The following is a 14783-nucleotide window of genomic DNA, read 5'->3' on the forward strand; positions in this document are numbered from 1 at the left end:
AACAGTACAGCACAGTACAGGCCCTTCGGCCGACAATGTTGTGCCGACCTATTATCCTACTAAGATCAATCTACCCCACATACCCTATATTTTACTATCCTCCATGTGCCTATCCAAGAGTCACTTGGAAGTCTCTAAAGTATCTGACACCACTACCACTGTCGGCAGCGCATTCCACACGCTCACCACTCTGTGTGAAGAACCCACCTCTGACATCTCCCCTATACCCTCCTCCAATCACCTTAAAATTATGCCCCCTCGTAATAGTAATTTCAACCCTGGGAAAAAAAGTCTCTGGCTATCCAGTCTATTTATGCCTCTCATCATCTTGTACACCTCTATCAGGTCACCTCTCATCCTTCTTTGCTCCAATGAAAAAAGCCCTAGCTCCCCCAACCTGCTTAACTCCGCTTTCTCTCCACAGATGCTGCTAGGCCTGAGTTTCTCCAGCAATTTCTGTTTTTGTTATGGACCAGGAGGCTTCCTACTGATTACCAAGTATCACACCAACAGAACTGATGACTCCACGTTGTACACTACCTTTTACAGGTGTGTCCGTCCATGACTGCATCGGTCACAGCAACCACTACGCATCATTGTGCGGATAAAATCATGTCTTGACATTGCAAATACTTACTACTTTAACTTCATTTTTTTTAATAACAGTGAAGTGGAGATTGGATTTCCTTGAGGAACTGAATGATAAGAACTCTTGTATCAATGAGTATCCAGAACAGCAGACAAGCGATAAGGAGCTCCCTGTAAACTCATTTGAGCTAAGTTACTGGTGTAATGAAGAAGGTGAGATTTATCTACGTATATATTCTACATCGTGTTAGGTTGATGGATTTTGAAGTTGTGACATGGGTTTTTCTGCATGTCTGAAGGAAACAATAATTAACTTGAGTGTTTCTGCGGCCATGGCATGCTTTTTAGCAATGTAAGCAATTGTGCCTCAAGAATTCTGCTAGAAATTTCTGAACTTTTTTTAAGCTTAAGTGAAACACCCATAGCTTAGACAGTAACCTTTTCAGTCTTACTTCCAATTTTGGGCAGTTTTGAAGGTGGCCTCATATGTAAAGATGCTCTGGAAACCAGGAGGATACATTATGTTAGAGTAAGAATTTTCTGACAGCTCCATTTTGGGACTATGTGGGTAAACCATGAAGAGATTACTTGAGGCTAGAACATTTGAGCTCGGATGTAAGAAAGCTTACAGAAGAACCCATCAGATTTTATAGACTCAGAGCTGAAGTCAAATTGAACACATCAAAATGTTACAGAAAGGGATTTGCTGGTGCGAGCTTTGTCAAGGGGTGCTTCTGAAATTAACAGGATTATATTTCACATGTTGAAGATCTTGAAATATGTTATATGTAAATTGTCTGGTTTATTCTATCTTCATTTCTCATGCTTCTTGTTTTTAAAAAAAAATTGCTGAACTGCTTCCATTTCAGTAAAAGACCAATTTACCGAATTAAAACATCATCTGTCAAGGGTGAGAGATAGTAGGAACTGCCAATGCATCATCTGTCAAGCCTGATTTCAGTCTGGGATGCGACTTGTCCAGCAATAACATTAGCTGGGATCATAACACAAACGTGAAAAATAAACATTTTACTACCCATTATACAGAAGCATAAAAGCTTCCGAATGTTTGTCACATGTACAGCTACAGGGTAATAGTACCACAGAAAAAGGAAATGGCAGTGATCTACTCTTGGAGACCAGGTGTTGTGGCGACAGAATGGTTAGGATAGAGATATTACAGTAACAAAATAGGATCGAAATTTTACTAATAGACTTTATCGTTCTGGATACCAATATAGAGTGTAAACCACAAGTAACACAACAGTAGTACTGAACTAAGTGAAGTGAAGCAGGTGATAAAGATAAAAAAAAAAGAGGACTTTATCAATGGAGGGCAAACAACTTTTCTGCAGCAGCCATGACAAAGATTAAAATATCTTTGGTCTGCTTCCTTCTAAGTGTGACTTCAAACCTCAACTACCTCATCTTCATTCTCGAAACTAAAAGCCCTTATCCCTGGAATCATTTTCAGAAATATCATTTGGGGTATTCCTGATCCTCACTTACTTCCTAAAGTATTGCAACCAGAACTAAATGAAATAATTCCGTTGTGACCTAGCCAGAGCTTTACAAAGATTCTGAAGAGAACCATTTGCTCCAAACTGCCATTCAAGATTTCAAGACAGGAGGAGAGATTAGCTAGCCAGTTACTGCATTATCATTTGCCTTGCTTTGCTACGCACAAGGTGTTGCTTAGGATTTTTTATGCCATAGTGGCTATATTTCAACACTAACTGAAAAGTTGATAAATGCTTTATAGTGTTTTGAAGACAGACAATGAGCTACACAAATTATAGGTCCAACAGAGAAGAATCAAAAATACCAACACTGAACAAAAAGGTAAGCTCAAATGGGAGAGCCGGGGAGATGGGGTGGTTTGGAGAGATACTTCATAGTACACATGAATCTTCAAGCAAAAGACAGTGAAGAAAACATTGGAAGGGAAATGTACTGAGAAGTACGAGAGATCAAGTTTTAGAGGGTTGAGAAAGAAATGTGCAAATCATAACATAACAAAATAGAGGGACATAGCACTGCAAACTTGACAGGACCTTGGCTTCAGTCATAGAACCTCTGGAACTAAATGTTCTGAGCTACGAAACTTATCATCCATGTGGAAAATATACCTATTAATAGAATCACAGATATTAAACTTGGTGATTAACATCACCTCAGAACATACTATTTATACTGCAGTACCAAGTATCGTCCAGACCATCCTTCTTTGGCAGCTTTTTATCAAGATAATAGTCTGCATCTTTGTAGTCAGCTCTGTTATATCTGGCAGTCTTCGAGTTCCACTCTTACATGACAGTCTGACCTATTTGCTACCGAGGAAGAAGTGCATGACTTGTTGATCTCTATTTTCTCTGGGCTCTTCTTTTGACCAACTTAGCTTTCTGTTTTGTCTAATTTCTTCTAATGCTCCTCTAGTTAGTCAGCCTCCACAGGGATGACCAGTCAGGGGCTGCCTCTCTTGTCAGGGACATGTCCCACATCTTTACATCTCACTTGGTATACTTGTAGCGAAGGCACGGACAGCCAGTAGGTTGTGTCCCAGTGGCCAGTTCACTGTACAGAAAATAAGTTGGTATGTGTCTGTCACCCACCTGATGAACATGGCCAAGCTGGCAGAGATCTTATTCATTTAGTAATTAAATTACGCTGATGGAATTTCCATGCCATAGGCCTCTGAGTTGGTGAACTAACCTACCAAGAGATTCCAAGGACACATCTGAGACAGCGAAGATGGAAACTGTTCAGTCTTTCCTTTTTTCAGCATCTTGGTCGGGTCTCATTATATAGGGTGTACTGAGGATGTAAGGTTGGTAGACTTGCAGTTTGACGTTCTGTTGGGTTGGTGTTGTTCTACATCTGTATTCTGCTTGGACATAACAGTTCTCACCTCTTTACTGTGTCACCAGCATTAAGTGAAAGATAGTTGCACATAGTGAACCTCTACAATTCCAAGCAACCACATTGTTGATTGATAGCGACATGACAACATTTTAGGCCATGACATTTGTTTTCCTGAAGTTCACGATTAAACTAAACTCTTTGTAGGCCTGTAAGAGTCTGGTGCTCCTCTATGGAACAGGATGCGAAATGATGATGTCGAGCATCATTTGTCTTTGGTCTCAGTTGAACATAGCTGAGCAGCTTTCTAGCAGTTTGGCTACTCCAGTTCATCTCCAGAGCACGTCCACTCAAATCAGCAAAGAGAAGAGTGTTGGCATTAGAACACGCCCTGTTGACTCTACTGAGAGTCACAGAGGATTCCAATGTTGCCCTGTCATAGCTGACCTTACTCCTCTTTCTGCTGTGGAAAGCAACCACACTGAGCAGCTTCAGGGGACAACCAACTTCAGCTTAAATAGCCCCTCTGTTCACATGGTTGAATAATTATGTAAGATAGAATGCAATTATTAATATGCATGTGCTTTGATTGTGTCCTATAAAGTTCTTTAGTTTTTATTTCATTCTTCTAGTAAATACATAGCTTTTCAGATTTCAAAGAATAAAAACTAGTCTCCAGGATCGTAATATTTTCTTGTCCCTAACAGCCCCTCACAACCCAATGATTGTAACCATCAAATTGGACAACAGGAGCAATATTTTAGCAACCACCTCTGCAAGTTTCCCTCCCAAGTCATGCATCATTCTGATTTGGACCTATACTAAATGGTCACTGGTGGATTAGAATCCTCAAATTTCTTATCAAATGACATTAGGAAGCAGCAATTCTGAATGGTAAGTCATCGATACCTTCACCAGGCAACAAGTGATGGTAATTAAGTTAAACACACACCACATCCACCCATATCCGATAAAAGAAGAAACAAAATGGAAATGGTACTTTTGGAAAGAAAAATCCCAGTTTCTGCTTAAGGTAATGTTTCCAAGATTAACTACATTCAATGTTTGCTCTTTTCAGTGACATCTCCACAAGGAAATAAGCCACAAAATAATTCACCTCGCTATTCATACTTCGTTCCAAACATCCAAAATTGTAAATGCTATTGCTTTATCACAGTACACTGCATCCAGAAAAAGTGAAATCTGGTGCTCAAAGTATTTGGAACATAAAGTTCAACCACTTACACCCGTTACATTCCTCAAAACTTTCTAAATTGTCAATTTTGCAAACAACAATCCATGCAAACTATGCATGCTCAGTATGAGACACATGTGGAGTGTGCACTTTCTATTCTAGAAATAAAGTTTATTATTCTTTTGCCTACCAACAGTTTTAGAGACAAAGATTAGATTTGCAATGGGTGAAAAAGGTACACCTATTTTGCACAGATAAGCAAATTTGAGAAAGGAGGACATGTAAAGTGCGGGACTTCAGGGAAAGCAGCATTTCTCTAATCAGAGCAGTCCAAGTTACCTTTGCAAAGAATACAGTTAGATGAGTTTCACTGCCAAGTATCCAAACAGGAAATTTAGGAGACTTCAGGAATGCTCCAACCTAAAATTCAATTGCAGAATGTTAAAAGCTAACATAGGTACATTTAACACTATAAAAAGACTTATACTGATGAAATAGCAGCTGCATAATCAACTTTTTATAGCTCAAGTTACCTGACACTTTACATTGGCTGCAAGCAATTAAAAGTTAATAATACAAACCTTCAATAAAACAGCCCATTTCTAATTGTTGAACTTGACAATAAATGCACCTCAGTTCTATTGTACAGTTAAATCTGGTCAAACTAGTTTTCAGCAGAAAAAAATAGTTCCAACATTCAGAAGTCAAACATAAAATGTCTAATTAGTACCTGTAGGAACACTTGCATCTGACAAAGAGATAAGTATGCCATTAATCCCACCATAGCCAATTTTATGTAATTAATTGATCACCCATTTATTAAACATGGCATGACAAGTCTGAGAATGCAGTTATTGGTCTGTGGCATCTGGTTGGTGTTTTCCTTCATCTGTCCTGTCTTCAACTGCTTTCATGCTAGCTGCTTGCTTTTTTGTTATCATTTGCTGTTTTTTCCAGGGTGGACGGATAGGTACTATAGTGTGACATGGTAAGTCAAGTGTTAATTAGTAGCTTTATCTGGAATCAAGCTGTGGAGATAACATTACTCTAATTGGCTTCCTCCCAACTTCTTGCCTCAGTCTCTAGTACTTCTCTATTTCTTACTAGCACTACAATTTTTAAAAACTTTCCACATTTTTACCATCTCTTTTTACGATGCTATAATACACATCACTGTCTTTATCTACTCCTGCTCCTATTTACGTTCATCTGTTTTTATCTTAATCTCTCATTCCTAATCAAATTTCCAAAACAAGTAGTAAGAGACTAGATACTCTGAAATCGGATTTTGTCTCTTCTCTCTCCATGCTACCCAAACTCAACTTGATCATGTAAAAAATAACTACCTGAGAATGATGGTAGGCAGTGACCGTCCCTTTCTTTTTAGTTCACTCATGGGATGTGGGTATTGCTGACTATGCCAGCACTTATTATCTATCCTTAATTGACTTGGAAAAGAAGACAGTAAGCCTCTTTCTTGAACCACTGCAGTCCATGGGAGTTGGATAGATCCACAGTGCTGCTGGGAAGGGAGATCCAGGAGTTTTAACTAAATGACAGTGAAAAAAATGGCAGGATGGATCAGTCAGGATAGAGTGTGGCATAGAGGGGAACTTGCATGTGATAGTGTTCCCATGCATCTGCTGACCATGTCCTTCTAGGTGGCAGAGGCCACGATGTTAGAAGCAGTCCTGTAGGCAGTACACACTGCTACTATGGTAGATAGCAGAGATTGTGATCATTTAAATTGGTAGCTGGGGAGCTAATCAAGCAGACTGTTTGTCCTGGATGGTTTCAAGTTTCTTGCAGGTGCTCTTAGGTGTTGGAAATTAACAGCGCTCTTTCTTAACCATCAGCAGGCACTGGACGATGATTGCTTTGATTATAAAAAGCACAGATAGGCACAGATTTATAGAAAATGGTCTCTCCCCCTCCATTGATAGATTTTTGAAAACAGGCCCAAAATAAAAAGGTAGCAGTATTTTTGAACCACTGCTACAAGTATCTGCTCAGAATGCATTCCAAATAATGCTGAGGGATGAAGTTCTTTCGATAATTTGTGTAATAACCCTTCGGTTCAACCTAACCCAGAAACAATGCATCAGTTATTACAGCATACACTTGAGCCTGAGAAGCAACAGATTAGGTGAAAGAGGAGTTCTATTCCAATCAAATGAAAGTGCTGGAGAAAGTCCATAGTCTTGTAACATGTTAAGAAACAAATAACATTAAATGTTTCAACTCCAATATAACTTTTTCAAAATCAAAAAGGGAAACTGATGCTCTTTATGCAGTTGACAAAGTGGGAGAAGCAGCAAATGAAACAGATGGTGAGGGCACCCAGATCAAAGACAAAGGCTCTGCTAATCTAGTAGACATGGTAAATAGAAAGAATAAGTGTTAATGGTAGGCGTTAATAATTGAAAACACAGGGTCATTTTTGTTGACAGCAAATCCATGCAAACAAAGCACTGGTATGAATAAAAACAGAGGACAGAGCTCATGGTCTGAGGTTGTGAGATCAATGTTGAGTCTTGAAGACTGTACAGTGCCTAAGTGGAAAATGAAATGTTGTCCCCTCAGCATATGCTGAGCTTTGGTGGAACACTGCAGCAGGCACAGGACAGAAATGTCATCACGAGGGGAAAATAGTGTATTGAAATGGAAACAGCTGGAAGGAAGGTCAAGATTGCTGTTACAGAGCAGAGATGCTCCACAAAATGGTCACCCAGTCTGTGTTGGTTTTGCCAATGTGGAGACCACTTCGTAAGCAATACATACTGTAGACTAGACTGAAAGTACAAGTAAATCACTGCTAGACCACATCTTCACCAATGGATCCACCACAGGCCTAGAATATGCAAACTGAGGTCAAGCAAGACTGCATCATTGTACTAGCACTCTTCTCCATCTTCCTTACTGCAACATATCAGTGAAGATTCCCACTCGAATGAAGCTAAGCTACAGGACAAACAGGAAACTGGTCAACATACATTGCCCCCAGACCAGAAAGAAGACCACCCAACCTATTGTCAAGTCGAAGGTTGGAGACAATGCTTGCTTGAGTGGACAGAGGCCAAGCTGCAAACTCTCACCACTATGTTCTAAAGGTCAGTTAGCGACAGGCAACAAATGCTGGCCCATCCAACAAAGCTCACATCCCTTAAATGAATACAAAAACTGCTATAAAATTTCATACTTCAGTGGCGTTTTTAAGAATTGGAAATTCCAGAATCTTCCAACGATTGAGCTTTTGAACTGTTTTTGCATCAACAGCTTTTATATTTTGAATTGAATGCAAGTGTTACACAAGTTGACATTCAAATGAGGTTTATACAGAATAGTTCTTCACCTATACTTTTTTTTAAAAAAATGATCAAGTGTTCTTAAGAATTGATTTTGTATTACCATCAGCACAAAGCAAAAAGTTAAAATTGGCACGTAATGTAGGTTTGGATTTCTGGTCACCCAGCCTGTGTTGGTTTTGCCAATGTGGAGACCACTTTGTAAGCAATAAATACCAGATTAGAATTACTGATGACACCACAAAGTTATTAGATCAGGTCTGACAGAATATAACAAAGGAATTCTTCAGCGTTTCATTAGTGCTGTGTGCTTAAAAAAAGTTTGCTTTAAAAAAATAGCAATAATTTGCAATTGTGCCAAAATTACTTCTGCACTGCAATCTAGCAAGTTCCAAGCGCTTACCTTGCAATAGCGTAAAGATTCCATTAATGTCAGAAAACCTACAGTAGATTGATTTCTTATTCCATGGAGTTCTGAAATAAAAAAAAGGTATAATACTTAGAATTAAGAGACAATAGTTTCTGAGGTTAAAGAAAAAACATGTCTCAAACTAAAAATAACATTCAACTTTCAAACTGCTATTTCAAATAAAAATATTAAAAGTCAAAAAGTCCAAATGGTTTTGAGTATTAGAAAGGGATTAAGACTAGAAGTACAGTCTAACCATGTGTTTAAAAGAGCAAATTACTGAAGCTTGCTCTCACTTTGTATAAGGTTCTAACAGTTTGGAAAACATCAAATATGCAAGGAAACAGAATGCAGGAAGCTATAGGCCAGTTAGCCGAACATCCAACATGGGGAAAATTCTACAATGTAATATCAAAGAAATATTATCATCTCAGCTGGTGGAATACTGGATAAGTCAGATCTCAAACTGAAATCTAGCACGATAGATCACAAGTTTTATTTGCACAACTTGTTTGCTATGGTGGTCAGTCACTGAATGCATTCACAAAACTATTTCAACAAGTTACAAAACAGCTTTATTACACAAATAGGTGAAATAGTCTTAACTACAAATATCAGGAATAAAGATTCAATATTTTTACCCTCAACAGCAATCTTACAGACACTCAATCTCAATCAATGGTCATTTTGTCTCCACTTTCATATTTGGTATTCAGTTGGTTTCTGTCTGGAGGTCTTTTCTGACTTTCAAGCCCTTCAGAGAAAACATGGGTTTCTCATATCCTCAGCTTCTAGCAGTTCTCTGACCAGTCTTCTTACCAGCTTAGCACTTTAACTTCCATTATCTAATACCGATAGGCACTGAATCGTTGACTCTTTTTCTGGATAATTTTCTTTTATTGTAGTCAGGATTTTTTCCAACAGCTTGAATGTTTGAAAACAGTTAAGCTAACCACCATTTTGGTCGGACTTAATCTGCACACAATGCCTCTTGGAGTCAGAGATGTACAGCATGGAAACAGATCCTTCGGTCCAACTCATCCATGGTGACCAGATATCCTAATCTAGACTGTTTGCTAGCATTTGGCCCAAATCCCTCTAAACTGTTCTTATTCATATACCCATCCAGATACCTTTTAAAAATGTTGTAATTATACCAGCCTCCACCACTTCCTTTGGCAGTTCATTCATACACGCACCACCCTCTGTGAGAAAATGTTGTTTCTTAGGTCCCTTTTAAATCTTCTTCCCTCCCACCTTGAACCTATGCCCTCTAGTTTTGGACTCCCTGACCCTAGAGAAAAGACCTTGACTATTTACCCTATCCTGCCCCTCAAGACTTCATAAACTTCTATAAGGTCACCCCTCAGCCCCAGCCTATTCAGCCTCGACCTCCAACCCCAGCAACATCCTTGCAAATCTTTTGTAAACTCTTTCAAGTTTCACAACATCCTTCCTATAACAGGGGAACTAGAATTTAGGACCGTATTCCAAAAGTGGTCTAACTAATATCCTCTACAGCCGGAACATGACCTCTCAACTCCTGTATTCAATGCACTGACCAATAATGGCAAGTATACTAAACACTTTCTTCACTACCTTGTCTACCTGTGACTCCACTTTCAAGGAACTATGAACCTGCTCTCCAAGGTCTCTTTGTTCAGCAACTCTCCCCAGATCCTTACTATGAAGTGTATAAGACCTGCTCTGATTTGCCCTACCAAAACATCGCACCTCACATTTGTCTAGATTAAACTCAATCTGCCATTCCTTGACCCATCTGATCTTCTTTTGGATAGTTCTAGCTTTCTGCGATACTAGACTCTGGTCACTAAGCATAAAAAGTTCTTTTTTCTTCTAACCTGTGACTCCTAATTCTCTGAAGTGCTCATCTCAAGCTCTACTCTAGGCTGAAAACGTTTATTAAAAATGTATGTAAACTTCAGATACCTCTTCACCAGTCTGAAAACATCTAAAACAAAAACCATGTCTCCCCTTATCAAACACAATACAGAATACGCAGATTTAAAGTTATACATGGTACCTCTACTTTAGAAATTGATGAAAGCGCACACGATCCTGAGGGAACTTTATGAGGAGGATTTGGAAAGGGCTTTTGCTGTCTGGTAAAAGAATCTGGAAATGGGAGATTATTAAACAGTCACTCCCATTTATGTTGTCTCTCAGAAGGCTGAATGGGTTCAGAACTCTCTTCCTCAAAAGGAATGGAGGCAAGGTCTTTGAATATTTTTATGGTAGAGGTAAATAGCTTCTTCATAAGTAATGGAGACAAAGACTATTAAGGATAGACAAGAATTTGGACTAGATGTTAAAATCTGGTCAGCCCTGATCTTATTAAATGGCTGACAAGACTTGAAGGGCTGAGTGGTCTACACTTTCTTCTAAGTTGTATGCTTGTAACTCAAGTTTCTAAATAATAATAATATCATAAACCTTCATGACAGAGGTAATAACAGGACATTTAGAAAAGCACAATGCAGTTAGGCAGAGTCAATGTGGTTGTTGAACAGGAAATAGTGCTAGATTAGCTATTAGTTATTTGAGAAAGTAACAAGCAACATGAATAAAGTTGAATAAGTAGATGTGATGCACTCGTGACTTGAAATGGTGTTCAATAAAGGTTACTTCACAAAACAAGTGCTCATGGTGTGGGGGTAATGCATTGACATGGGTAACGGATTAGTTAGCTATCTAGTGGAGCGTTACTGGAAACAGAGCTGTATCTTTAACAATTCATCTACATTAATGACTTACATGAATGGTATGGTAGTTAAATTTGATGAAGACTCAAAAGTTCGCCAGGAAATTCAGTTGTCAAGAAGACATGAGTCTGAAAAGGGATATAGATAGGGTAAGTGAGTGGGCAAAAAATTGGCAGATGGAGTTTAACGTGGGAAATGTGAACTTGTCTAGACTCCTGCCAAAGTGGACAAGTATTATTGTTTAAAATGGAGGGATAAATTGAAAAATTCCACAGTAGAGGGATTAAGGTGCCCTGGTATATGAATCAAGATGTTAATATACAGGTACAGCAAACAGGGAAGGAAAATGGAATATAAACCGAAAAGAACTGTGGATGCTGTAAATCAGGAACAAAAACAAAGTTGCTGGAAAAGCTCAGCAGGTCTGGCAGCAACTGTGAAGGGAAAAACCATTAACGTTTCGGGTCCGGTGACCCTCAGAACATGAAAAGTGGAATGTTGGTGCTTGAATAAACATACAAATTGGGAGAATGGCATTTGACCCTTAAAATTTACTCTGCTTTTAATAAGCTAATGGCGGATTTCTTTGCATTAATTTCCACATTCCCATCTACTTCAATAACCTTTGATCGCCTTGTCTTATAGAATCACAGAATCCCTACAGTGCCGAAGCAGACCATTCAGCCCATTGAGTCCACACTGGCCCTCCAAACAGCATCCCACCCAGACCCACTCCCTACTGTATTTCCATAACCCTACACATCTTTGGACTGTAGGAGGAAGTGAGCACGAGGGAAACCCATGGAGACATGTCAAGAACGTTCAAACTCCACATGGACAGTCGCCCGAGGCCAGGTCTCTGGCGGGGTGAGGCTGCGGTGCTAACCACTGAGCCACTGTGCCGCCCCAGGTCCTGTGTGACTATCTATTCCATCTTAAAAATAATCAATAGATCCAAATGCACACAACACTCAAAAATTCTCATCTCTGTCCTAATAGGGTGACGCCTAATTTTAAAACAGTGCTCCCCAGTTCTGGACTAACTCATAAGAGAAACATCCTTTCAACACTAACCTAGTCAAACCTATTCAGGAGCTTATACACCTCAATCAAATTACCCGTCACTCTACTAAACTCCAGTGAAAACAAAAACCGAAAGAACTGTGGATCCTGTAAATCAGGAACAAAAACAGAAGTTGCTGGAAAAGCCCAGCAGGTCTTGCAGCGTCCGTAAAGGAAAAAACAGAGTTAATGTTTCGGGTCCGGTGACCCTTCCGCAGAACAGTTCCACTGTTTTTGTTCCAGTGAAAACAAGACCACTTTGTCTAACCTTTCCTCGGGAGATAATCTGTAACTGAACCAATATCTGAAACCAAACTTCGTTGCTTTTAAAGTTCAATTTCTCTTGCAATAAAGAATAGCATTCTATAAGTCCTAGACATTTTTCTGATTCACGAGATCCCTCTGCAGTTTGGAAGTCTGTAGTCATAACTCAGCTGCTAGATTTTTGCCCAGTCATTCAATCTATCAGTCTGCAACTGTTATGATCTATTCACAAGGAACATTCCTACCCAAATTTAAGGTATTCTGAAAATTTAGCTACTATGCCCCTGCTCCCTCATCTAAATCGTTGATACAAATTGTAAAGAGTTGAAGCTCAGCAGAGATCCCAGCTGGTCCCCATTCATCATATTCAGGCTATCATGAACAGGCCCATTTATGAGTACTATTGCTTTCTGTTACATACAAACGCAGAAGATAGAAGGAGGCCATTCAGCCCTTCGAGCCTGCTCCGCCATTCATGGCGGGATTGTCCAACTCAGTGTCCTAATCCTGTTTTCTCCCCATATCCTTTGACCCTATTCGCCCCAGGTGCTATATCTAGGCAGCTCGTGTACATTTAATATTTTGGCATCAACTACTTCCTGTGGTAATGAATTCCACAGGCTCACCACTCTTTGGCTGAAGAAATGTCTCATCCCCATCCTAAATGGTCTACCCCAAATCCTCAAACTGTGACCCCCTGGTTCTGGACACACTCACCGTCAGGAACATCCTCCCTGCATCTATCTGTCTGGTCCTCTTGGAATTTTATAAGTCTCTATGAGATCCCCCCCTCATTCGTCCGAACTCCAACAAAAACAATCCTAACCTAGTCAATCTCATACGTCAGTCCTGCCATCCCTGGAATCAGCCTGGTAAACCTTCGCTGCACTCCCTGTCAGCTAGCTGATCTTTTACCTGTTAGTAATATGTTACCCCTTACACCATGAGTTCCTACTTTGAGCTGTAATCTTGGGTGATAAAGGTAGCTCCACAGGGTCTTAAGTGAGATAACATCTGGAGTTGCGCACACAGTTTTGGTCTCATTTAAGCATTTAAAAGCTGTACACAGAAGGTTCACTCAACTCAGATGTTTGGTATGAAGTCATTAGTTTTTCAAATATTTGTTTTGTTTCAAATAAGTCTTTTCTGCAGTCAGTGTTATTATATGCAGCACTATAAGCAGCATCCAGCAACATTATGCTGCATCAGGGAAGTCTGTTTGACAAGCAAATAAAAAGCCAAGAGTAGACTCAATTTCACCAAAAATCAAGAAAGAAAACTGAAGGCATACAGTTAGTAAATGATTCTGAAAGGCAGAGGAAATAAAAACGTATAGAGAAAAGCATTTGGCAGTGTTCATGGGTATTTATTTCAACACAAGGAGCTTAGCAAATAAAGCAGATGAGCTGACAGCACAGACAGAAATGTGACAGCCATCAACTTATAGAACATGGCTTCAGGAGGGAAGTGAAATATCACCTCAACTTTCCAGGTTACAGGAAAAGCAGCTGGGCATGTGGAAGGAGCAGCTATGAGCAAGCACTGAAGACAGAACAGAGCCAGGGCTTAAAATTCAGGCATGGTTAATTTTAATAAGTGATTTAGTAAAAAGGGATTGGACACAACTATTTAAAAGCATCAGTGCCAGCATTGTCAGAGGCAATCAAAGGGGAGATTCAGGGATTCAGTGTAAACAAAGGATCAGGCTACCAAATATACAGCCCACCAGATGTCAGGAAGCTTACAGGTCAAAATAAGGCATAAAAAAGAAAGCTCAGGTCTGACAGAAAACAATACTACAGAAAGCCAAAAGGAGTATAGAAAGTAGAGGGATGAAATCAAAAAAACAGAAGATACAAAGTCACAGAAAGGACATTAAAGAATATTGGAAGCAAGGTGATCGCAAAGGTGTTATCAATATATTAAGAAAAACAGTAAGGCCCACAAAAGTGTATAAAGGCAGATGATGTTTATGTGGTTCAAGGTATATTTTGCATCTGTCTGCACAAAGAGACTGATGCTAATATGGCAGTTAAGGAGGAGTGTGAAATATTCGCATGATCAACATAGGAAGAGAGGAAGTATTAATGGGATTAGCACCTTGAAATGGATAAATCACCAAGACATGAAGAAATGTACTGCACGTTAAGCCAGTGAGAATAGTGAAAAGTCTATCTATATTAGTTACAGAGGTGGTGCTGAATGATTGCTGATGTTGCATTTTTGCTTTAAAAGGGAGCAAGGTTGTAGACCAAATATTATAGACCTATCAGTCGAACTTCAATAGTGGGCAAATGTGAGAACAATTTGAAATATAGGATAAGTGGTTACTTAGAAAAGCACGGATAAAGGATGGTTAACATGGATCGGTTGTTACC

The 14783-nt window shown here is 39.4% G+C and overlaps 1 protein-coding gene across 1 annotated transcript in view; it reads right to left on the reverse strand.

Moving 5' to 3' along the window:
- mindy3 (MINDY lysine 48 deubiquitinase 3) overlaps window positions 1-14783 on the reverse strand; it is a 68605-nt gene that overhangs the window by 20970 nt on the left and 32852 nt on the right. Inside the window, exons 9-10 of the mRNA XM_048607881.1 lie at window positions 8351-8421; window positions 4982-5062 (exon numbers count right to left, since the gene is read on the reverse strand). Of these exons, the coding sequence (XP_048463838.1) occupies window positions 4982-5062; window positions 8351-8421 (152 nt within the window). The remainder of the gene's footprint in view (window positions 1-4981; window positions 5063-8350; window positions 8422-14783) is intronic.

The sequence above is a fragment of the Rhincodon typus genome, chromosome 2, assembly GCF_021869965.1.
Source record: "Rhincodon typus isolate 14 chromosome 2, sRhiTyp1.1, whole genome shotgun sequence".
NCBI classification, from domain to species: Eukaryota; Metazoa; Chordata; class Chondrichthyes; order Orectolobiformes; family Rhincodontidae; genus Rhincodon; species Rhincodon typus.